The sequence below is a fragment of the Corvus cornix genome, chromosome 1 (genome assembly GCF_000738735.6).
Source record: "Corvus cornix cornix isolate S_Up_H32 chromosome 1, ASM73873v5, whole genome shotgun sequence".
NCBI classification, from domain to species: Eukaryota; Metazoa; Chordata; class Aves; order Passeriformes; family Corvidae; genus Corvus; species Corvus cornix.
The window spans coordinates 25,286,015-25,311,442 of record NC_046332.1 but is presented as its reverse complement, the minus strand read 5'-3'; the positions used below and the strand labels follow the sequence as shown (position 1 = coordinate 25,311,442).

Here is a 25,428-nt window from a genome sequence, read left to right as displayed (position 1 = left end):
CATGCTGTCCTGACTGTTTTCTCTCCTAGGTGTGCCACAAAAAACAAGCAAAGGGGTCAGAGATCAGCCAGGCAAAGAGCAAAGTTAAGGCAATTGGAAGGGAGCAGAAATACTCAATCACTGTAACTGATTACAGCCTGAGGTGCTGTTCCAAATAATAACAGTGAAAAATAATGAAAACTAGAAAGTACTGGGGGTTTTAAGTTTGTGCCAACATGTCCTCAATAATACTTCCAGTATCTGATTCCACTTGGTCCCCTTCTTCCTCCTGTTCCTCTGCTTTGGTGATTCCTTTGAAACACTAGTTTTGTCTTCTTTTGCAAAGTATAATTGGGATCACCCTCTTAGGTATTAATTCCTTGGACTAATTTGTTCATACATGCCATATTAAATAAATATATAGTTCTGTAATAGTAGAAGAATCTCCTCTGTCCAACAGCATACTTCCTGCTGTTTAGCATTAAGTGTAAGGAGAAGTTTGCTTCCAAAAAACAGTAATTTAAAACTCACTCAGGGGAAGGAAAGAAACCTGTCCTATAACAGGAAAAAGGTGGAATAGGAAGATCAAACAAATGCCAAAAGTAATGTAGCAATGCATCAAAAAATCCTTCTAAAGTGGATTTGTTATTCATGCTACCTGGATCTAGTGTGTTAGATGACATGCAGGACAGTTGAAATAGACACTGGACAGGCATTTCAAGACGAAAAATATGTTAAAAAGAAAAACACAGGCCTCTGACTGAAAGAGTCTGGTGGAGTTAAAAACCTGATTTCAGTATTATCTACAAAGAGAGGTCTAAGCAGCAAAAAATTTCAGGGGAGAGACTTTGTGAGCTGAGGCAGAACAGGAACAGCAGGCACAGTGCTCAGTTCAGAACTTCACTATGAACAGAGTAAAAATAAAATTTGGCAACACCAAGAGCAGGAACTGGAGATGAACCCTTACTAGTAAGAAAGGGGTGAGTGGTGGAAGAAGCCAGAAGTTACTGTAGGTTCAGTATTGAAATCACAATACAACGGGGAAATACTCACCACTGGGATCTGCCTGTGCATCTTCTCCTGGTTCCTCATTGTTTCCCTCCTGTTCCATTGGAAAAGATGGATGTCCTCTCTCCCTGGAGGTGGTAAGGAGGAACGTTTAGTATTGTTGCCTTTATTTGCCATTTAGACCATTTTCATTTCCTCTCAAATGCTTTGAGATTCCCAAAGATGGTATTTGTCTTCTGCCTGCACACAAGTACAGATAACCCAAAGATATGTCCTACTTTGTAGAGTGAATTAATTGGCCCAGGTTTTAGGACTCCAGGCTCTGAATAAATTGCTACAGCAAGACTTTCATCTAAATACTGTGTAACAGGGGGAACTGACAACTGATTTAAATGTTTTGAGCTTCTTTTTAATATACTGGGAGGAGATGTGCTTTTGAGATGAGGCTATTCCTCCACCCTTCTGGTGGGCTTCACAAAAACATCAGGACATAGACATTCTGAGATCATCTAATACCTTGAATGGAAAAGCAAGAGAGATGAATCTTTAAGGAAAAGGGACTTTATCCAAAACATTTTATAATAATGGAAAACAAATTTTAAAAGTTAACACAATTAAAAAATAATAAAACAGCTTAATAACATTCCTCCCTTGTGTGATTTTCATCTTTCAGACTATCTTTTTCAGAGTTCTACAATTTTCACTAGTTACTACAGTCCTCTGGAGTGGAAAAGGTCCAAATTTGTCATATAAAAACCAAACACATTGACCATTTTTACAAAAGTCTCAAAAAGAAGCAAAAAAGCATAAGCATTGTTCTTACTTTAATTTTTTTCTGCTTTTTGATTTCAAATGTGTTCTCCATCTGAACACAAATGAAACACCTTAAACTGCACATTGGAGCAACTTTGTATCAATATTACAGCACAAAAAAACCTATCAGAAATCAGAAAATTCAGAAGTTGAATGAAAAGAAACATGAATACTCAGAATAAGAAATATGGGCAGGATGCAAGCAAATCTCTCTTCATTTGTAATCATGACTTTGATACCACTAAAAAATCCCTAAAAATGCACTTCCTGTTTCCAGCTTTGGGTCAGAATCCATTTGGAAAAAATATTTTGAGGAATTTCAGGCTTTTCCGATATTTCAGGAAAGGCAAAGTGTCCTAACATAATGGCACCCATGAGAAGGACAAGAAGGACAAAGAAATATTTCAGACATGTCATTCTTGTTGTTATATAGCCAATCTTCATCCAAAGGTTCTGAGTATCTGCCACAATCTGACCTTCCTGCATAATTTCACGTAAGAATTACAAATGAGCTTTTATCCCTTAGGAGTGCTGAGGAAAACTTGAAAACAGACAAGCAGAAAGTTTTACATTTAGAAAACAAATGAAAATAAAACAATTGCAATATATCTCAATATATTTAAATGAAATTCATGAGTTTTTAATGGGGTAACACCACTGATATCACTGAAGTTGAAGAAATAGTTATAGACTATTTGCATAAATAGATAGTGGAGTGTTCAGAGCCCTGAATTCTAATTCCAAACCCAGTAATGACGTGTACAATTTGTATCAGCCATTTCACCTCTGGCTGTCTCAGTTATCTCCTGTGAAAAATTAGATAATAATACTTACCCATCTTAGCGAAGTGTTTTCATATCCACAGAGAAAAGAGCAATGAATTTTCAAATTATTTTAACTAATTAGCAATCATTTCTCTTCTAAAAATTAAGACTATGATAGTTTTCATTATAAATTAATTCCTATCTGGAAAATGCTTTAGGCTGAAAGAGGATATGAACATTTCCGCCTGCGTTGACATCTAGTTAAAGAAAGATACTGCAGTGTCCACTGTACACATTTTTGTGATGGCATTCAAGCACTGTGCCTAAGAAGATTTTGAATTTAAGGACTCAGAAGAGGCTCATGGGGGGTAACGTGTCTACTTTGGCTGCAGACTCTGGGATTCATGAGTTGGCTGATCCAAAAAACTCCAGTGCAGGCTCACCATGACAAAGGCATTCATCTCTCTGAATGTTGATTTTATTTTCCTGGGGGAAACCTGGGGGGTTTTGGCAGGTTTTTTTGAGGCAGATTTGCTAAATCAGAAGGATTTAAGCCTTTTGATATTGAAAACTGAGATGGTGACAAGTAGAACCGGTGTGACAAGTCTAGCGGGAAAAAAACGCTCATAATTTTTCTACCAATGCCTGACCAGGGCAGCCTATTTTCTCCCTAGTCCTAGTAAAGCAAAACACTGACTTGAAATAACTGTACCAGATCCACATCAGTGTCATCATTTCCAAGAACTCCATCAGGACTGAATTCAGGTTATCCTTGTTTCAGTGGACAGTGCAGCAAGTTGTGAATTTCAGCAAAGTTTCATTTTCTTTCAAATTGTGTTCATTCAGGTATATGTCTTCAGTTATTTCAAAACTAAAATGTTCTTTATCAATTTTGCTGCCACACAGATTCTTTACATATGGGAGCCTCTCAAAAATTCTCAGTAAATTTGGACATTAAGTGATTTCTCATCTCAGACAATTGTCTCATTTATTCAAAATACAGCATAATTAAATCAAATGGGCGTTTTTTTGCTAACACGTAAACAAATTCAGTGAGATGACACCACTTTCTTTCTATTTTGTCATCCTACACTTTTCTTCTTTCCAGAAAAAAAAGATGTTTAAATGTGTAAGCCTCATAAATGCAGTTCTTGCCTTCATAAACCCTGTGACTGACACTTCAACTGCATAAAATACATGAAATTAAATAATGATCAAAAGGCAGCCTACAGTTTTACTTTAGAAAACAGAACATATCTAACAGTTATTTTAAGCTGTCTCTGCCCCACACCATTAACTCTTTAGGTGTGCTTAAATGACAGCACCTATCAGCTTTTACATCCACAGAAGAGTGATAATCAGTTCTGTCCACTAATTCAGTTTATGTAGAAATAGGGAACTATTACTGCAGAATAAAACTGCAGTGCTATTAGTACCAGCAATAAGCAAGAGATTTAAAAAATATTTCTACATTGTGCTACTTCTGAAGGATTTTATTTCTTGGTTCATTCCAAAATGTGCTAATTTTTTTGTAGAAAAGCTTTACCCACTGATGGACTTTGGAGAGAAAAAAAAAAGGACACTTGGTCTTTCCTTCAGGAGAGATTGTATGTTATTCCTTTAGCTGTTTTCATTCCACATGAAGGAACTCAAGTTTGTCCCAAGACTTCCAATCCTGACTCCTCCTAGCACTGCATTATGAGCTCTCCATGCTACTCTCTCTGCTCTTTCTGACCTGGGCTAGCACCGGTCTAAACACAGCTGCAGCATTTGGGTATCGTGAGGGATGTCTGCCACGAGGAACTCCATACTGATCATCTCTTCCAGGGTGAGGCATCTTCTTCGAGTCTAGCTCTGCTTTGGATGTGTCAGGTTTCTTGCCATCTGCCAAGTCCTGTTTCTTTAACTCATTTTCAAATATGGTCTCCTCAGCACTTCTTTCTGAGTCTTTCATTTCTTTTTGAAAAACAGCAGACCATCGACCAACTCTCTCAGTACTCCTTTTAGCTTTCAGACCACATCAGAGTACATCAGCAATTTACGGGGCTGCTGCTGAGTGCAAAACGTGCAAACAGGAAAGTCTTGTGAAATTTACTTTCATTAAAAAAAAAAATTAAAGTCTTTTAGTGCTTATATACGGAAAGAAAAATATCCAAGTGTAAATCAGGCATAGAAACCAGTGCTATCTGTATACCATTATCCATCAGCATTACTAGAAAATTAGTAATAAAAGTCAGTTTAGGCAATCAACCCAAGATCCCAAGGAAAAAAAAATGTACTAGAGAATATGGCTGCTCTTACAACAGCTAGAAGACTTGAGAGCAAGGAGAATAACAGAGGATATAAATTCTGACAGCAGTTAGGTATATAAATTATTTACTAGTCAGAGATGGAGACAGCAAGGATAAAGCTACAAAGCAGGATCTAGACACATCATCTTTATCACAGCTCCATTGTCTCTCTTCTCCCTCATCAGAGAGAGAAAAGACATGGACCGGAGCCCTGCTATTGTTCTCCTCACTATGTTACACACATGCGGAGTATTTTCCTATTTAATTAGGAGAAATAAATCTAATTTCTTTCCAATCTAATTTCCAGTCTTGTACCTAAAGTAGCCCTCTGTATGATCCACATATCCTAGCTCTGCCACATGCAAGTAAGTTTCTTAAAGCCTGCCCTGCGAATAAAGGTTACCAGGTTTTTACTAAGCAGAAACAAGAGCAGGTGACATCACCAGTTACTTATTAACTTAGAGCGTAAAGAAAAATCATAAAAATGAGTATGAGAGCAGTGCCACAAATGGAACGAGCAATGAAATCAACTGCCTCACACATGGCGAAGAAAACCCAACAAGTCCCACATTTCAGTGGTCTATCCCTGCTGAAGGACACTCACTGCTGTTTAGCGGGGATAGCAGAGGGCAGGCAGGGGACACCTGGCGCTCCGCAGGGCGGGCAGGGGAGGGAGCCTCAACAGGGCCTTGGGGAGGGTGCGGGCACAGAGGGGCCCCGAGGTCGCAGAAGCTGCGGGGGCGTGAGGAGCGGGGCTACCGGGGACAGCCCACGGCACTCGCGGGCCCGCCGGGGGTGGCTGTGTCCGGAGCTGCCGCGGCCTCCCCACAGCCCCGGTACCTGGGCCCGGAGCTGCCGCGGCCTCCCCACAGCCCCGGTACCTGGGCCCGGAGCTGCCGCGGCCTCCCCACAGCCCCGGTGGCTGGGCCCGCTCTGCCGCCGCGGTTCTGTCTCCAGGCAACCGCGGCGGCGGCGCAGCGCCCCGGGAGCGCGGCCAGCGGGCGGGTCCGCGGCGCTACCGGGCCAATTACAGGGGATAGTGGGTGTTTTACTTTGGGTTGTTGGGGTTTTTTCTTTAAAGTAATCTCTGCTTTGGCTACGGTTGCGGACTTTTCAGAACTCAGCGGGAAAATTAAATTAGCGACAGGACGAGAGGACATAGTGTTGAGCTGCGCCAGGGAAGGTTTAGGTTGGACATTAGGAAGAACTTCTCCACAGAAGGGATGATTAGATATTGGAATGGACTGCCAGGGAGGTAGTGGGGTCACTGTCCCCGGTGGTGTTTAAGAAGAAACTGGACGTGGCACTCAGTGCCCTGGTCCAGTTGACATGGCGGTGTTCGGTCACAGGCTGGACTGGATGATCCCGGAGGTCTTTTCCAACCGAGCCGATTCTGTGATTCTGTGAATTCCACAGACGTTCTTCCCACCCGCAGTTCGAAGCGTGCGCTCCCGTGCGCCCCTCGCTTAGGGCGCGCTGCCCCGGGCGGCGCAGCTCGGGCGAAACCTCGTGTGTGTGCCCGTAACTTCCCATACACCTGTGTGCTCAGGATAGATAGATAGATAGATAGATAGATAGATAGATAGATAGATAGATAGATAGATAGAAGTTTTATATCGATACAATAAATATAAGTTGTGGGATATATATTTTTCATTCTACATATATATATTTAAAGCAGTTTCTGAAGCTGGCGGCGGGCATTTTGTCCGGCGTTCCGGCGAAGGGTGCAGGTACAGGGGGAGGGGACTGCAGCCGGCGGCAGCTCCCGGCCCAGGGACAGGTGCCACGGAAGGGGAGGGACAGTGGGCGCGACGTCCCCGGGCGGAGGAGGAGGAGGAGGAGAGCGCGCCATGGCCCCGCGCGGGCGCTGCCGGTGGCCGCTGCTGCTGGCCTGGCTGCCGGCCGGTGAGTGCGGCCCGGGGTTCGCTGCGCCCTCGGGGCCCCTGGCCCGCCCTACCCCGGGACACCCCCGCGGCGCTGGGGCCGGGATTCGGGAGGCGCCCTCGGGTTTTGCCCGGGGTTAAGGTGGTGCGGAGTCGGGGGAGCGGCGGCGGCCCCGCGGGGAGGGAAAGGGGCGGCCCGGTCCGGGCGGGCGCTGTTCCCCCCGGTTCCCTTCCCCGCCCGCGGGGCTCTCCCGAGCTCGGTACAAAGCCGTGCGGAGACGAGTTTCGCTCCCCAAAGGTGCGGCTGACCTCTCTCCTAGGAGGAAGTGGCCTCCTGCTTCCTGGCAGCCTTCAGTATCGGTCGCGTGCGGCCAGCTCGGCTGGGACCTGGGCGCTGGGACACGGGGCCGATCCCTTTTGGCCTCTCGCAAGCGCCCACCCGAGCTTTTGCTGCCAGCTCAGCAGCCCCAACCTCTCGGGGATCTGGGGTAGCTGCAGTGCTGCTGCACCTGCTGGGCACCTGCTCGTGTGGGGAGCAGGAGCTCACCTCCGCGCCCACGGGCGGCCTTCAGCCAGCAGAGTTCTCTCTGCCAAGCTTTGCGGGTTGCCTGACAGCTTCTAACCTCCTCTTGGAAATAAAGTGAGCATTTTGCTTCTTGGATGCCTGGGTCTTGGATGATGATCTGGCTTTAAATAGTGAAGTTTGGTTTTTCACAGAGAACCAGTGAAGGAAACAAAATAGTATGGAGGGTATGCTTGTTTATTGTCTTTCTTGAAGCCATGTTCCTGGGAGATGCTCTAGCCAAGACTTGGCTACACTGGCTCCAGAGATTGTCTTCACTGCAAAGCCAAAGATGTAGCCAAAACTTGCTAGATTGGTAGTGTCCATATTTGTTCTTTCTAACCAGGATAAGAAAGATAGCATCCTGCAGTGGAGTAATGCAGTCCAAGTTTAGGAACCAGCCTGAATTTCACAACTTTTCCATTTTCTTGGAGGAGGTTAATAAGAAACATTGGACATGCAGTGACATCTGACTGTTCTCTGGGGGAAACAGTAGGTTTTCAACCTCTTTAGAAAATAAGGAACTTACCTTTTAACACTGGCTGTTTTGCAGAACAGAGGTAATGAGAAAGCATCCCTTCCATAAAGAGATGTGGGTTTTGTTAGTAAAAAGCACATAGTGATTTTGAGTGTTTTATTCTTGCCAGAGAGATGCTGTTGCAGGAAATCCATGGAAAGCGTTTTATTCCCATGAGCCTTGACAAGTCAGAATTCATATGGGGTTTCATTTAATTGACACTGAGATCAAGGTTTTGCCAGTCTTGAGAATTTGAATTGGTTTCTTGTGATTTTCTGCATTAAGATCCCAGAGTCAGCTATTTCACTATGAAAGCTGAAACAAGATGTGTTCAACTACAGTGCTTTTAAATAAGACTGTAACTACCTGTCAGCAGTCTGGACCTTGCTGTGCTACAGCATTGTATAAACTTGTTTTATCTAGAGGTTTGCACAGCTGCTGGTGTTTCTGTGTTTAAGTGCATGTGTGTCTATCTTCTTTTTGAGAAAAGCCCTGGATTCAGGGTTTGCCCTGGCCCTCTCTATGTTTGTGTGGTATTCTTAAGTCAAATGAGTTTGCTCTGCCTGTGCTTTCAGTTGGCTGACAGGGTGTCCCATTTCAAACCAGAAACTGAGCAAGTACTGCATTGACAATACCTTACTGCAGAGCGACTTGTTGAGGCAGCATTGCACCTCTGCAGCATCTTTTCCACAGTGTGGAAACTGTGTGAGCTTGTATTTGCTGGGAATGTAGTGTGGAGGTGCAGCCTAAGAGGACATTGAATGATGCTTGACAAAGAATGATGTTTGCAGTTGTGGTCCAGATGTTACTACATAGTAGTAGCAACTTGTTCTCTTGCTCTCATCCTGAAAACATGGAGTAAAGGGAAAATCTTTGAATATGTGATAAAAACCAAGTGTTGGTTCATGGAGACCTGTTCAGTTGGTACCTTCAAGCCTCCCACTCTCGTTCCCGTCCTTCCTGCTGTCATGCTCCCCAGTTAAGAAGCAACTAGCACAGCACTGCAATCCCTGCCTGGTTCTCTGGCATGTACTCCCAACAGGGCATCCCACACTTGCCCTGCACTGTTTATATTCCCTTATCAAAGGCAACTGGTGATAACTTTGCTATTGTTAATGACAAGCACAACTTACTGTACTATCAAAGTTTAAATAAGATAGAGATGTCTCTGGAATAGAGCTAAACTACAGCTTATGAGAAACTTTGTAAAACCTCCATGAGTGTGTGCAGCTGCTTGGATAGAAAGTGCTGTAGAGTTTGTTAGGATGAGTACATAACAAATACATAATGAGAGCTTAATAAGGAAAAAAGGGGGTAATTGATGTGTGCTGTTCTGAAGTGGTGATAAACAATTAACTACAGTGCTACAGCCTGAAAGTTTTATTGTCTTAATCCTGGTCACCACCAAGTAACATTCTGATGAGTGTCTTAGCAAGACCTTGATTAAATTGATTTGGTGTTTATACAAACATATGGTGCTGCAGAACTTTTCTGGTTAGGATTAAAAGCCAAGGGAGTCCCATCCCATGTGCTTCTGGGACAGTTTTCCCCATGTAGAAGGAGTACACAGAGTGGAGAAAATAATTCCATCCATAAGGCAGGCCAGTGAAGCTTTCTTCTGTCAGGAAAAGATGGGACTCATGTTCTAACCAGGGTTTGTAACCCTGGATGACTTCACTGGAGGGCCTGGGAGGTGTATAGGTGCAGGTCCTGAGTGGGGCCAAAGGTGATGTACTTGGATCTGGTGCAGATGATGTGATGGGAGGCCTGAGGAGTCTGTGGGCTGACGGCCTCCTGTGTTCTTGTTTGCAGGTTGCCTCTCCCTCCTGGTGACAGTGCAGGATGTTGAGCGCTACACCACCTTATTTGCCACTGTCATCCTCAAGTGTGACTACAGCACCTCAGCGCAGCTGCAGGACGTGGTGGTGACCTGGCGCTTCAAATCCTTCTGCAAAGACCCCATCTTTGACTACTACTCAGCCTGTAAGTGTCAGGCTCGTCTTCCAAGGAGTCCCCCTTCAAATGGGAAGAAAGGGGAAGGTAGACTCACTGGGGTAGTACAGGCTTTTGACCACTTCCTATGCAAAAACCAGGTGGTGGCATTTCCCTGCACTCCAAGGAAATACAGGTCATGTCTGTGATTTCCTCTGAAATGTCAAGGCCTTATGAGATTGTAGAAATCCCATCCAAAGCAGCTGTTTTGTCCTCCTTGTCATCAACTCAGAATGTAGGGCAGTTCAGCCGTGGTTGACACAAGTCAATCTTGGCAGCCCCATCTTATGCTTCGGCATGTTTGAAAGCAAGGGCCCTGCAACAAGTGGGCCTTAGGGTTCCCTGGGGGACCTGTGGTTGGAGCTGGATACCTGTGACCAGATGTTACTGATTTTAGGAAGTAGAAGAAACACATGCATTTTGGAGAGCATGAAGACTTCTAAGTAATAAAATTTAGTAGTAGTGGGAGCACTTCATGTGCAGACATTCTGGTGCGGGCAGCCTTAATTCAGGGGTGTTTAATAGGGTACACAAACTGCATCCCAGGATAACCACCTGGTCAAAAAAGGTGATGATCCCACTATATTTAGTGTTGATGTGGCCTCACCTGGAATACTGTGTGCGGTTCTGGGTCCCAGGATTTAAGGGTATTAAGGTACTTGAATGCATCCAGAGGAGGGCAACAAAGCTGATAAAAGGCCTGGAAGCCACATCCTGTAAGGAGCAGCTAAGAACTTTGGGCTTGTCTAGTTCAGGAAAAAGGAGACTGAGGGGTGACATCATTGCTCTCTGCAGCTTCTTGAGAAGGGGAAGTAAAGAGGGAAGTGCTGATCTTTTCTCCCTGGTATCCAGTGATAGGATGTGTGGGAATGGCTCAAAACTACATGAGAGGAAGTTCAGACTGGACGCTAGTGAGCATTTCTTTGACAGAGTGGTCAAGCACTGGAACAGGCTTCTTAGGCTGGTGGTCGATGCCCCAAGCCTGTTGGTGTTTAAGAGGCATTTGGACGGTGCCCTTAATAGGATACTTTACATTTTAGTCAATCCTGAAGTGATCAGGCAGTTGGACTAGATAAGCTTTGTAGGTCCCTGCCAATTGAACTGTTCTGTTCTATTCTGTGTAAACCCTGCAGAATGTTTAAATGGCAGCCATAGCATAACTGTACACTTAGAACTGAGCTCGCAGTGGGTGCTTGGTGCCCAAACTCTCCTTTATGCAGTCTGGATGGGTTGGGTAGGCATGTTACTAAGTGCTCTACAACCTAGTCCCCAAGCAGGTGGGTCCCTGGCTCAGCTGATCCCAGCATAATGAGAGTGCTTTTAGCCCAGGCTCAAGCTAAGAGTCCCCAAAAGGGACTTTGTGCTCCGTTTTAGGTACAGCAGTGGAAGAGCCTTTGGTAAGATTTGTCCTCATCTCTCTTCACTGCAAGCCATTTACAGAAAATGCTGACTAAATCAGCTGTCTCCCCAAATCTCAGCTCCCAAATACTTGGAAATTCAGTGTTGGCTTATGATGTGAGTCTGTACAGAAATTGCCTCTACTCCTCCATTAATTCTGTTGGGTGTATTTACACTTAATCCTTAGCTGGATTCAGATGATGGATTATTTTCTGTCTTTATGAGCTCCACAACATTTAATGGGATACAGGAGGGAAAGGGAGACAATCCTTAGAGCAGTTCATGTATGCCTGGGGATTTTGTTTGGTAGATAAACACCCTTTGTTTTAGTTCTAGGACTCTTGGGTGTTTTATGACTTTTTCCTTTCAACTTCATACTGTGAGCTGCCTTCCAGCCTACCACCATTAGCTTCTTTCTACTGTTGTTCTTTCAGCTGTGAGTACAGGAGGCATCTCCTCTGCAGTTCCTGCATTCTCAAAATCTCTGCCATTCCTGTGGCTCTACCTCTGTTTGTTTTTGAGTACTCCAAAGCAACTTATTGGTTTGAAGCCATGGTTTGTATTGCTAAACCAAAGCAATTGCACACATGTACTCAAGAATTTCTCCACTGCTCACAAAAGGATAGAAATTGGTCTTTTGAAGTAACTTTTGACATCTCTTATGATGTGTGTTTGTAGCATACCAGGCTGGTTTAGCCCTTGGCCAGGACCCTTCTGACGACTGCAATGACAGCCAGCGGAAGGTGCGCATTGTCATCCAGAAATTCGGGCAGAAGGACCCTGTGCTGGGCATCGACTACCAGCAGCGAAAAATCACCATTCAGAACCGTGAGTGACCTCCCAGGCAGGCAGTGAACTCAGGAACTATCCAATGTCTGCCTCTGCTAAGCGAAGAGAAGCATAAACATGGCTAATGTAATATGTAGTTTACATAGTCCATATGGCAGTGCAATAGGAGCAGGGAAGGGCCCTGTCCCCAGCTGGCCTCAGGGTGTTGGAGGCACTACAACTTAAGGCTGAGCTGAGGATGCCAGAGCATTTTGCTGAAGAGCACAGAGGCTAGAAAACAGTTCCTTATTCCAAGTACTGCATAATTGTCCAGGTGTATTATATGTTCCCTGCTGTCCATCGAGCAATAGATACTGCTCCTGCCAGAAGAGCTATTGGGATTGCTGACCTAACAGGGACAGTGATCTGTGTTCCAAAACCAGAAGGGTTGGCTTCCAGCAAGACAGAAAACACAGACTGGCAGTGAATGCTGTTTATAGGAGTTCTCAGTGGACTCAGGTGGGATTGTTTGAATGTGACGGCTATGCTTGGAAAGAGGGGAGATGCAGTACTCTGTGTCACCTGCAGGCAGAAGGCTCTTTTCAGGTGGAGCCTGAAAGTAGTGTCTATCAGTCACAAATAGCCCACTGACCTGTCAGTCCCTCTCCCACAGGAGCAGACCTTGTCATCAGTGAGGTCATGTGGTGGGACCATGGCATGTATTACTGCACTGTGGAAGCACCAGGAGACACCTCAGGTGATGCGGACAAAGAAGTTAAGCTGATTGTTCTCCGTAAGTGCCTGTGCTTTGTTGCCAAGGTATCTCCTCCTCTTCTCTTCCTCTCTACCCCAGGACATCTCCAGCAATAGAGAGGTGCTCAGTAACTTACCATGGCCAGATAGATCAGGATCAATCCTTTTTCTCTCTCCTTTTTTCCCACAGACTGGCTCACAGTACTCCTTATCATTCTCGGTGGCCTCCTCCTCCTTCTGCTGTTTGGGATATGCTGGTGCCAGTGCTGCCCCCAGTATTGCTGCTGCCACATCCAGTGTGGCTGCTGTCCAACACGGTGCTGCTGTAATCAGAAAGGTGAGGTTCAAGCAAATGTGCTTCCATTTATGACTTCTGACAAGACAAAAGCTTGGCTGGGAGTTTGCTGAGCTCCACTTTCTCCCTTCTGCTCAGCACCCATATAAACTGAGACATTTCTTTGGCCAATGTGACCTCCATGACCAGCTAATCTGTAATGAGAGGAGGGGATTTCAGATACATGGAATCTATCTTGCTTCTCTGTGTCCAACTTTGACTAGTTTCTCCTCACTCCCACCTTGTTACCAGCTTCTCACACCATCCAGGGCGCAATCAGTTCTCTTGTCTAAGTGACTCTGGACTTTCCTGTCTTGTGGTTCATATGCCTGTGCATGTGAGAAAGGCAAGCAACTCTCCAAACTAGCCTTACCTTTAAGTATGTTGCTCTGAATTACGTAAAAATTTGAAATTTTTTATCTGCATGTTATCTTCAGAGCTGTTCCTTGTACAAGAAAAAGATTTTGTTTGGTTTTCTTTAGGGAAGGAAGTGAGAAGAAAGCAGGGAAAGATGGTCTCTTGCTGATCAGCCTTGCAAGTGCATTCTGAAGTTTTGAGGGTCAAAAGAAACTTTGTTGTGTTTGCTTTTAGCAGTAATAAAGTTTCTGCAGCCAGACCCTGTTGTTAATAAGGCTACTGTTTGAATTTTGGCTGTTAAGTTCATATAACCTCTGCATTCCTGTAACTGAAACTTGGTTAGACTAGTCCCCCTGAAGCTTACACAGTCTAACAGTAACAAAATACAACAAATACATTTATTTATCATTGAAATCACCAGATTCTTCCCCAGATGCTACAAGGAGAGGATTTATGAACAAGGAGCTCTGTTTCAGGTTTACCTTTACTTTCAAAACAGCTATTTAGTATACCTTGGGTGTTAAGCTGTGAGAATTTTAGACTTAAGCTTAATTTGTTTAGCCCTTGCAAAGAGTGAACAGAACATCCCTTTTATTGCTAAAAACAAAACAAAACATTGAAGGCTTTACAGGTTGTCACATAAAATGTGTGGTTCTGAGGAGGCTGTGCAAATTTGGCAGAAAAATTAGTTTCTGTGGAAGGGGAGAGAGGTGATGGAGACGAGAGACTCACGCCTCCAGAATTCCTACTTCTCAGCAAAAAGGGGATTCAGAGTTTGTGTGAGCTCCTTTCTGTTTTTCTGCGCTGCAGATTATAGCTCACTCCAGACTGCTGCTGTTATTTCCTGCCTCCTGCTAAAGAGGAGGGATTCTTGCAGGGTTCTCTAAGCCTCTCCGTGTTCATGAGAGAAGGTACAGACAAGTCCAGCCTCCTTAACTGGATGCTGGATTCTGTGCCTGTAATTTCCATTCAAGCTGCCTGCCCTCTTTAGCCACCTTACAAGGGGTCCCTGTGCCTGCTCCTCTCCCCTAATACACACCTTCACTTCATCCTGCCTTGACTTACTTTTTTTGCACTCCAAGAAATGAACTGGAGGCCTTAAAAAACACAAGAAGATAGATTCAGGGGACATCTTAAAAACAGTGCTGAAGAATAACATCTCACACAGCTGAAGAGAAGGCAGGAATCCTCACCTGCTGTACGAGCATAGTGTGAGTGTGGGTGCTTCCTTCCCCGTTGTTGGCCACTAGAGGACAGCGTGGATCTGCTGAACAGTCACAGGTGCCCGTGAAGCAGGATAATAATCCTGGGTGCTGTGAATCACGCCATTAACTAACATGGGTTTGAACCGAGCAATAAAAGAAGTACATTGTTTGAGTAATTCGGGATTGATGTGCAGAAATATTAGACATGCCCCAGGAGCAAGCCAATTACATTCCCCACGGAAAGCTCTGAGAAAAGCCCATCAGGGTAAATATACGTATGACCTCCTTCTGGTCCTATTAATTCCTTTTCTCCTGTGGACTTCTTCCAATAATGAATCCGGGGAAAATAGGATATACTTGCACCTGGGTCTCACTAAGTTGGAAAATACTTTATTTTTATAATTGGCCCAGCAGCTGTTAAAGTCTGTCAAAGATTTTTCTTTGAAGAACAGATTTTTCCAACAGAGAGTAAGTGGAGGGAACAACACAACATTCTGGCAAAACAGGTAGAGGTTTTAGAATTAGGGTGAATCTGACCTTCCTCAGATAAATATGTTCACTTTAAAAAGATCTGTAACTTGCATTTTGCAGATGGGGAATCAGACTATATAATGGATTCAAACTGGAAGGCAAGATATCTGGGGAAGAAAGAAGGGCTGATGGTGGTGAAGGAAGACCAGGACTAATTCTGGATTTGTTGAGCTGTAGGGAGAGATCAGAAAGTGACAGGGACAGGATTACTTTGGTCCTAGTGACAGCCTTCCTACCTTAAGAGGGAGAATGCTAAGCAGGTATGCCCACAGATGCTGGATCTCTTACTCCTCATGCACTCAGCAAGCTCTAGGACATTCTCAAGGTAATAACTGGAGGAATGGGAGAGGGAGAGATAAGGCCTTCCCCTTCTATTTATCCCTTTTCTTTGTATTCTTTCTCTCATTGTCTAAGTTTGAGCATAAACTGGAAGAAAATCCCTTGGGACAAAAAAAAAGAAGCAAGTTTGACATAAAGTTCTTGGAAACTGCTACCTCAGACCACACAGCTTTGAAGATACCAGATTATTAGGATTAAAACCCCTACAGTTTCTAGCTTTGTAGTTCCCTCTGGTTGAAGCCAGACTGGGGAGGGGGAGGGAGTTTGCAGTGGAGAATGAAGTGGAGCTGCATGAACTGCAGTGAAAAGGAAGGATGTGTGGAGAGGCATGGTCAGTCCCTCTTTTGCTGCAAGTGGTGCTCTGGATAAATGCAGTGAAACAGCTGAAGGAGGACATGTTTAATAACTGGAGTGCTACCTAAAGTGGAGAGCTCAGTCCCAAAGAGCGTGCAGTCTAAATGCTGCTTACTGCAGTGAACCCAGGGGACAGAATTAATTGGAGCTTAGCTGTAGCCTGGTTTCTTAAAGAAGCAAATCTTATGCAGTCAACTTGTCTGTCTATCCCTTGTCTCTTTCCCTCCAATAGCTTTTAATTTCATCAGCCAACTTCAGCCAGATTTATCAAAGGGATGAAAGTCTCAAAGGCAATTATGTTCCTATCTGTTTCTTGAACTGTAATGTTCTGTTCATGCCTGACCAGACAAGAGGCTGCAGTAAAAGTCTGTCACTTCTGAAACTCCAGGAAGGCCATAAAAGAGAAATTTTGCAAAGGCACTGTTGCTGAAAAGCTTCACCCAGGAATGACAGACAAACCAGGCTTTGTAAAGTCAGGGACTTGCAGAATTTACTTGCTTGTAAACTTAAGTTTTGGTTGGTTGTGGTAGAAGAAGTAAGTTTCTGTAAGATGTTTTTAGGTATTCCCCCAAAAGAAGCAGCAATGAGCTATGGTTTTGAAGGCAAGTATAGTGAGCTTGTCTGTGTAGAGGAGAGAGAAATGCTGAAAAAAGGGAAGTAAAATTGGAGTCTGACCCCACAAATAGGGGTCTGGAGTTAGCAGTAGTGGAAACCCTGTGAAAGAGAGAGATTTCCACTGTTTGCTCTTTTGGTGCCCTGGACATTGCTGTTGAGAACAGGAAATTTAGTTTGTTCACCAGTTTGACCACACTGTCTTAGGGAATTTAATTTTAACAGTCATTCTGAGGTAAACTATGGAGTGACAAGAAGAGTGGTCAAAAGACTAGAAAGGGAAAAGCTGGACAGTGCACCTCTGAGTGCCTTCTTTGTGAAACAGAGGAAATGATGGAGTATAGAGTGGAAAATATGATCTGGACAGAACCCACATAATGGTGGCAAGGAAAGGTCTCATTTAGCTGGAAATAGAAGCCAAAAGGAGAAAGGACCAACGATGAGCTGAAAGAATTTTGAGAGAGAGAAAACTTGTATGTCTTGCTGTGTGAAACATTATTTCCCACCTTTCTGTAACTATACTTATAATGACTGGGCAAGTAGAAGTCTTAACTTGGTTATGTGCTGCATACTTAATCATAGTGTTACTTGTTCCCAGTTGCTGGGACTGGAATCAGAATGTTAGGCAGTAAAGTTTTTCTTCTGTTTTAGGTACTTTTTTGAAGATGTACAACTTTGTATTGGAATTTTCTGTACTCTGTTTTACCTTTGTTGTAGGGTGGAGAGCGATTTTAATTGTGTGAACTTCCTGTATCCAAAGGCTACAGCCTGTGAAGCAAAATGGATCTGCAAGCTGTGCCCTCTGGACAGGTGCTGTAAGCTGTTTTTTTCTTTTCCAGTACTGGAACGGCACCGGTTCATGAAGCAGGCTCAGGCACTTGCACCCTGGTTATCACCCAACATGTTCTACGGAGGTGCCGACAGGAACTCAAAACTTTCCTCTTACCAGCTGAACCCTCTACTGCAACGAGGTGAGACCATGGGCATCATTTCAGAGGGAAATCAGGATGAGAAACAGGTAACTTCTTTGGGAAGTTCAGCATTGAGGCTTTAGCTTCTCTACCAGAACAGAGAGAAAGATGTTCCTAGCATGACTGCATGTCCTAGGATGACAGCTCTGCCACATCTGCAGTGCACCATAGACTTGTCTGGGTGCATAAAAACAGCCGGTTATCTTAAGTGTCTTTCTGGGCTCAGTGCTGGGTGAAGCAGTTTAACACTAACTAAGGTGTATCTGTGCTACACCCCAGCAACTGTAGGGTAAATATACCCAGCTTATCTTGCTTTGTGTGGCAGAGGAGGGTACTGTCTCTTTGTTCTGCTGTGCTGGTCACGGTCAACTCCTTATAGCCAAAGCTGACATGACAAGTGGGGTGCAGTTTGTTTGAGTTCTTATCAAATGTCTAGTCTTCAAATGATTAAGGGCAAACTGCCTTCTCTGCAACAGATCTAGCCTGCATGCAGCAAAACATGAAGGACTCTTTAATGAACCAGGAAGAATTTTCTTCTCCATTTGCTACTTACATCCATGCATACGTGTGTACATACGTATGCCTGCGTATAAAAATTTTCTTTTTTTATTTTCTTTTTCTTTTGCAGTATTTCTTCCAGTTCAATGAAATATAAAAGGAAACACTATGATCTTTCTCTGGTTATTTGTAAATAAAATATGGTATCAGTGCTGTAGGGAAAAAAGTTCCTCTAAATACACAGGCTGTATTTCCAGGTGTGCTGGACTTCCTACCTCTGCACTGCCTAAACCATGTTAGATCTTGCTGCAGCTTATTAGTTACTACTCTTTGCACCATACCTCATTTGGTCTGGATGTGCTGGTTGTGGTGCCTAAGACTTGCGCAGTTCTTGCAGTGAGGTGGAGCAGGAGAAGAGAAAGAACTCAGCCAGGATCATGAGTGCAGAAGGGCCCTCTCTTCAGTGTTTTCTCTTGACTTGCTGCGTTCTCCTGTGCTTTTATCCTTAGATGTATCTCTGCAGAACAGTCTTCCACTGGTGCAGCCACAAGCTCAGCTTTCCCATAACAACGGTGTTTTGGACTACCTGGAGTCTGAAATCCAAAACCTGAACATGTCCCAGCTGCGGCCGCCCTCCCACCAGCGGCAGGCTGTGCAGCCCAGCTTGCTGTCCTCGCTGGGCTCCGACATCGTGCCACCCCCTCTTGCCGACCACGTCTCCTCCAGCCACGGGAGCAGCCACTCCTCACGGCCACAAAGAGCTGCTCGCACCCCCAGGCCCTGGGACTCTGCAGCAGAGGACAGAAGGGAAAACCGGAGGTGGCCCTTGCCTTCCAGTGGGGATTCTCATTCCAGCTACAGTCAGGAGCCCTGGGATAGGCAGCGAGACGATCATCCTCAGAGGCAGAGGACAGGTGGCTACAATGGCAGGCCCCAGCAGTCCCGACGGGATGTATCTCCCCCGCGCCAGGCTGAGAGGGGCAGGAGCAGCAGCAGCAGTTTCTATCCGGAGGAGGCCAAGGAGCGCTCCAGCCACCATCGTGGTGGGCGGCAGGAGCCCGGGGGGAGGCGAGAATACGAGCACCATGCTGGGAGGAGCAATTACTCCGGCCAGCGGCGGCACAGCTACTCCCCCCCTTCTCGCAGGGGCTCGTGGAGCTCCTCAGAAGAGCGAGTCCATGTCCCGGTGTCAAACCGCAGGCAGAGGAATCGCAGGTCCCGGGAGTGGCCAGAAGATAAACCCCCCAGTTATCGCTCCTTAGAAATCATCCCAGCCCAGGACAAGAAGCACAAAGGCAGTGCAGGGACCCGCTCGGTGAGTCAGCTGCCTTTGTGCTTTGCCATCTTAAGGGAAGAGGGGGGGTTTAGGGAGAGAGAGGGAATGCCTGCTACTTTCTGTAGCCTGTTGTCTTCCAAACAGAGGCCAAGGAGCAAGGGGTGCTCTGCACAGCTGGTTATGAAGAGGCTGCTGAGTACCCTCCTTTTGACATTCATTGCCTGGATGCAGTATGTTCAGGGGCAAAGTAAAAAGGCAAAGCCCTGGAAGTGTTCAATGCCAGGCTGGATGGGGCCCTAAGCAACTTGGTCTAGTGGAAGGTGTCCTGCCCAGGGTAGGGATGTTGGAACGAGGTGATCTTTAAAGTCCCTTCCAACCCAAACCATACGATGATTCTGTGATTCTGAAATAAATTAAGTTCCCTGTGGATACAAAAATGCTGTTAGCAAGAAATTTTCCTGCTTCTTTCTAAGCCCGTGAGATACTTTTCTCTCTCACAAAGATATTAGCAGAGTTCTATAAACTATGAACACCTGTGACCTTGCAGTGCTTTGTTTATGGTACAGTAGAAAAATATTTTGACAATGGATGTTTTAGGATTTTAGCCAATCACCCCCAAGGGGTGGCTGATCCTTTGTCCAATTAGACTATGAAGAAAAAAGTCTATAAAAGAGTTTGTAAAATAATTAAATAAATCAGTCTTGCTGCGCAATTCCTGCCTGCTGGATCTCTCTCCTCTCCTCCCTACAGCTGCGGGATACCATAATAGTCCCCTGCAGGGTGACATGTTATATTCCTATCCCCATCCAGAGGCTTTTGGGGTTCTGTGTATATATTGGTGTTAAAATAGCTGTTCTGGTACTGACTGGGGAGAAAGCACTTCCAGACTAGGCAGCAGCATCCATGCCTCTGTAACCCTCTCTGGTGTTGGTTTACTTCTAATTTCTTTTAAAATGTGCATGATATTTTTAAGATGGCTCATATGGGAAAACATCCAGGTAAGATGGCTAAAGCTATATGAAATAGGCTTTAAGATAATGGGTGGCATGGATGAGAAATGCGTCATTCTCCAGGCCAGGTGGAAGAGGATGACTCGCTTGTTGGGACTCCTGAGAACTGAACATACTTTATATGGACAGTGAACAGCTACTGTTCATAACTCTTGTCAGTTTGCACTGGGATTAGACTTCAGGTAGCAACCTAAGTGTGAAAAGCTTCATATCCAATTGCTAATCTCCAAATTAGACAGTGTATTCCCCCTATATGGACAGTGAACAGCTACTGTTCATAACTCTTGTCAGTTTGCACTGGGATTAGACTTCAGGTAGCAACCTAAGTGTGAAAAGCTTCATATCCAATTGCTAATCTCCAAATTAGACAGTGTATTCCCCCTGAAAAAATGAGGATTCTTTTAAATAAAGAAAATGTTAAGTGTCCCTTATCACACATATTCAGAATTTTACCAGGTGGGAGTATTCTGAGGGGCTCTGTGGTGCATATTACCATTTTCCCTTCTGTGTTGTGGAAGAAAGTGCAATTCTAGTTCCAGCTGGGGTGTGTATATGTATGAATGGTTTTTGTTATGGTGCTCAGAGCAGGTAGGAAGACATAGGATTTTCATTCATCATTCCTTGTTCCTGAATCTTTTATTTTCTCTTGCAGGACAGAGGAAGTTCCCACAGTGGAAGAAGCATAGTCATTTAATGTCAGTACTGGAAGAACTAAGATTCCCGCTGGACTTCTCCTAGTTTTTCTACTATTCAGGTTGGGGTGGCTGCTTTTGATTGAACAGACAAACAGCAATAAAACAGATGAAGCAACTTCCCCTTAGACTTACAACTCGGAAGAATATGTGTCTAGAGCCATGAAAGCCATACATAACCTATTTTTATTGCTGTGATTTGGAAATTTAGGTTGGGCTAAGTTCTAATGGGCCGAGGTTCATTGAAAACTACTGGAAACAGCAGATTTTTTCAGTAAATAGTCTATTCCCAGTCTTTAAAGAGAGCTACCAGTTCTCTTTATCAAGTGCTGTGGCACTGCAAGGAGCCCAGTCTGTAGAATGCTGGTCCTTTGCAGACCAGTTACCAGAGAAAGGTTCCAATGTTCACAGAGTTGTAAAGTCACAAGACAGTAGAATAATTTAGATTGGAAGAGGACTCTGGAGGTCATCTGATCCAGTCCCCTGGGAACCTTGTGGGGGGAGGCACAACATCTTTCTAAGGCCCTTTGTTGTGCTTCAGAATGTGTAATGTTTGTTGCTTCTGCCTGGCTGCTCAGCATAGCTGGGACAGTTGCTTCCTTTTGTCCCCACTAAGCCTCTCTCCCAAACAGGAGGGTCATGGTGCTGGAAGAATGTTGACTGCCTTAATAAGGTCTCACTAGCATGTCTGCAAATTGCCAGCTTATCTGCTCTTTGCTGACTGAAACAACCTGCTCTACTTTGAGCTTAGACCTTAGTGCCTTAAAAGGTACTTGTTCAAGCCTTTTATGCAGACTTGAATTTATTTGTAAACTTAAAAGGCTAAATTTGCCAAGGTTTGTCCTTCCCTACAGGGACTGAGCAAAGTATGACTACTGTTCTTTACATGGGACCAGAATTTCCTTCAACTCTAGGAAGCATGGTTTTGGTGAATATATCTTGCCTAAGCCATGTACTCTTTTCCATACATTTTATATTCTCCCTTTCCTCTCTGTGCCATGTATCATATACATGGGGTGGGATAAAGGGCTCTGAAGAAGTTTTACAGTCATCATTTTTACTGCTGTCCTTGATCTTTACCCTGACACTTACACCAACCCTGCAAGTGTGGTGCATCTGATCAGAGCTGGATTATAGGGTTTCCTCAGTTCTCACCCTGCAACTAAAACACAGAATTTCTCTATGCCATTTCTCCTTGATGTGATTAATCCACTGTTTTAATTTAAAATGTGCTGGAGAAAGAGAAGCTCTCTGGATGCTGGCTGCTTCCACAGAAACTGTCTTGCCAGAGGCACTTCTTGGATTTAAGAGACTCCACGGTTGGCAAGGAGCTTCTGGAGAATCTTGGGAATTATTTTGTAACCCAGAGGCACTGGAGGTTGGCCAGTACCAATGACTGTCTTGCCTAGCTTATTTCCCAGCCAGTGCCTTATGGGACACTTGCTACTGTTTGTTCTTTAATGTCCTCATTACTGATGTGCTTATGGTTTTCCCTGGAAGACTTGGAGAGACTTGCACTCTTTTTTTTTCTTTTCTTTGGACAATGACGGGAAGCATCGCCCTTCGAACAAATGGTCTGAGTTGGATATGCAATGCAGTTGCTGGTCAACCCAGGGCTACTACAGAGTACTCATCTTCCTACTGTTTCTTGGCTGAATGAGCTTATTTGTAATACCTGCCTATGGAGATAAAGCAGGAGGACCAACGAGCTTCTCTGGTTGACTTTGTTTCAGAACTGGAGGCCTAGTTTTTGAAGACAGAGGGTCTCTTTGCCCACAGTTGATGGCTATCACAAAAATTAAAAAAAATAAAAGCTAAAAGACTAACTCCAAATTTGAACTCAAGAAAGAAGGGCTGTAATTAGCAGAGTACTTGTCTGCATTAGGCCCAGACTGAACAAGGTGTATTGACCCATGAGTCATATTTGAAATACAGGGAATTGTGTTCACAGAACTTGCAAAGCTAGTATCACTCTTGAATCTGTTTATCAGCCCCTCTGTGGATCATTTTTTTCTTATTTTATGACACGCTGAGGATTTTATGAACCACCTTTTTGTATGATGGACTAGCATTTTTATTAGTTAAGTGTGTATGATGACTGCAATGACAGAAAATTATTTGGGGCTGCTTCTTCCAAAACTAGCAACCAGTTTTGACATTAGCTTTACCCTCTGCTGACTTTTAGCAGATACCAGGGCCTGGCAGATTCTACCCGTGGAAGCTGAATTGCTAACTTGGAATTTGACTCTCTCCTTGTGCTTCCAATAGGTTCATACATCATGCGAGACAACTTTTTCCTGTCCTAGCCCAAATGTCCAGGTTTCAGGAAAGGGCTGCCCCTTTCTCCATCAAAAGTAGAGGTTATTTGAGACATGTGGTGAGATCCCAAGACAGTTGCATGGAAGGAGTTCACTTTCCTTCACATTCAAGTGGGTACAAGCCAACACGTATCCAGCAAGTTTTCCCAAGAGCAAGAAGCCACTTGCACTGCAGGAAAACCGAGATTACTCTCTCTGTAACAGGAGCAGCTGTTGGAGCTGCTGGAGTATGAGCACACTAACTGCAGAGGTGGTGCTTTTTTATCTACATCCTAGGAAGGAGCCCTCCATCTTTATTTGTTCCTCTAGTCCCCATAATTGAGCTAGGGTGACTAATTGTAGATTTGTGAATGCAATTCATAAATTGTGAAGTCTGAAGAGTTTTATCTGTATCATACTTGATTTCTTCTTCAGTCACTTTGTTCATGTTTATAGAAACATAAACCAAAACTCTTCAGGGAAAATTGATTGTATCTCCGTGTTAACTCTGCAACTTCTTAAATTGTGACAGAAGTAGATTGGGTGATCCATCAGGGAAGCAGAAATGATACCGGGCTTACTAGTCTGCAGACCACTGCGGTTCATAAAGCACCAGCTGGTGGGCTGTGAAATAACGACAAAGGAAATCTATCTTTGCGTGCTTTACAACTGCAAGCAGACAGAAAAGTGGGAAGGAAATAGGCTCTGCTTTAGATGCTTATTTCTGATTTTAATTGGCTATAAATGAAGCCCAGTGTAGCAGCATTGCACAATACAACGTGGACACTTTTCCAATAAGATCACAGGGTCTTTGACTTTTTAAGAGAGAGAAAGAACTGAACAGCTCCAATACAGCACACTGAAAGAAATAACAGTAGGAAGTATCCTAGCCTCATTCTTTCTACATTGCAATTTATTCATGCTTAATTTTTTAGCCATTCCAAAGAGCTGATGTTCCTATGTCCCATTCACGATGGTAAAAGTTGAATATTTCACATCTGGGAGTTACTGCTATTCTAGACTTTTGTTCTTCTGTTCATGCTGGAAGAACAAGAAATATACCTTACCCCCACAGAATGAATCTTCTGTCTCAGATAAAGTGCCTTCATAGCCACTGGTGTTACCCTAATTTAGAATAGTGAAATGAGTAAGTGACCATGCCATGTAGGGCCAGATAAGGTCACCCATGCTACAGTCAGCTGCTGTCTACCTCAGACTGGAGATGCATAAGAGAGATAAAAAATCGTGTAATTTTTCTTTGATTAAGAAAGTACTTGCAATATCTGGCTTTCTTGCTTATTTGCAGAGCGCCCTGCCATTCTGGAATGCCATTCCAGGAATGGGAGGCAAGGGCTGCTTCTGTGCAATCATTGATCTGGTCTTGGCAAGTGCCTGTTTGGCACTAGAAAGTGCTGAAATCCCCAGTTGCTATCTCTGGGATTATATTCATGATAGCACTGCCTAAAGTTAGGCTGACTTCAGGGCTGGGGAAGTTGCCTTGTGTGACAACAGCCACAATGCAAAGCTCTTCAGCAGTATGAATTACCACACAGGGCAGCTAAGTCCCTTCTGTTACTACCTCCTGCAGCACATCAGTTTAAAACACCCACTTAGAGCCTCCCATTTGTTGACCTGACAGAAGGAAGAAATGACACTTGAGGTTATCTTAAATTAACCCCTACAAGTAATGACTGCTCGTTCCTGTTTCTGCTAAGTTTAATGCCTATGATGTGCCTTGTGCTGGTCTTCTGAATGTTACTCCAGCTTTAAAAGAAGATAATAAATGTGTAGATTCTCTTCAATGACTGTCAAGTGTATAATTGAAATATAAGAGAACTTTTAACCAGTTGCTCTTGTGTCTTCTTCCTAGACCGTAAATTGCTTTTTAGTGTTTGCACCAGAAGTGGAACTGAAAAGTCTCTGTCCTTATTTCTTGAATTAACATTTTTACACGTCAGTAGGAATCTTCTGTTGTTATGTTTTGGACAAAAATGCAAAATGGTTTGCTTCTATGTGGGATTTTTTTTTGGGGGGGAAGTCTTTTTTTCTTTGTTCTTCTGAGAAAAAGGATCATTTGAATAAATACATAGTGAGTGGAAAAATGTCTGGAAACTATTGGCAGTCCTCTTCAATGATGAGACTCACTGTAGTTTGGCTGCCACGTCTGTAAAATGAGAACACTTACTGTTTGGTTCTGAAGTACTTGGAGCACCATGAGAGG

The 25,428-nt window shown here is 44.2% G+C and overlaps 2 protein-coding genes across 2 annotated transcripts in view; one reads left to right on the top strand and one right to left on the bottom strand.

The window, feature by feature from the left end:
* The window catches only part of CFAP44 (cilia and flagella associated protein 44), a 42,326-nt gene extending 36,506 nt beyond the window's left edge, over nt 1-5,820 (bottom strand). The window contains 2 exon segments of the mRNA XM_039559139.1: nt 1,033-1,115; nt 5,737-5,820. Coding sequence (XP_039415073.1) covers nt 1,033-1,090 — 58 coding nt within the window. The 5' untranslated portion in view covers nt 1,091-1,115; nt 5,737-5,820.
* An 862-nt stretch (nt 5,821-6,682) lies between these two features.
* Nucleotides 6,683-25,056, top strand: ILDR1 (immunoglobulin like domain containing receptor 1). The gene is made up of 8 exons (XM_039559867.1): nt 6,683-6,763; nt 9,633-9,803; nt 11,889-12,038; nt 12,652-12,771; nt 12,922-13,068; nt 17,303-17,434; nt 18,442-19,247; nt 20,871-25,056. Exons 1-8 carry the CDS (start codon nt 6,709-6,711, stop codon nt 20,910-20,912), a joined length of 1,623 nt encoding a protein of 540 aa, XP_039415801.1. The 5' UTR covers nt 6,683-6,708; the 3' UTR covers nt 20,913-25,056.
* Nucleotides 25,057-25,428: the final 372 nt, after the last annotated feature.

Bases quoted from the DNA above. Each gene is read 5' to 3' on its own strand.
- ILDR1 (XM_039559867.1), top strand. From the start codon at position 6,709: ATGGCCCCGCGCGGGCGCTGCCGGTGGCCGCTGCTGCTGGCCTGGCTG. The intron at 12,039-12,651 runs GTGAGTGACCTC...CCTCTCCCACAG, and splicing joins AAAAATCACCATTCAGAACC to GAGCAGACCTTGTCATCAGT. The intron at 17,435-18,441 runs GTGAGACCATGG...TTTTATCCTTAG, and splicing joins GAACCCTCTACTGCAACGAG to ATGTATCTCTGCAGAACAGT.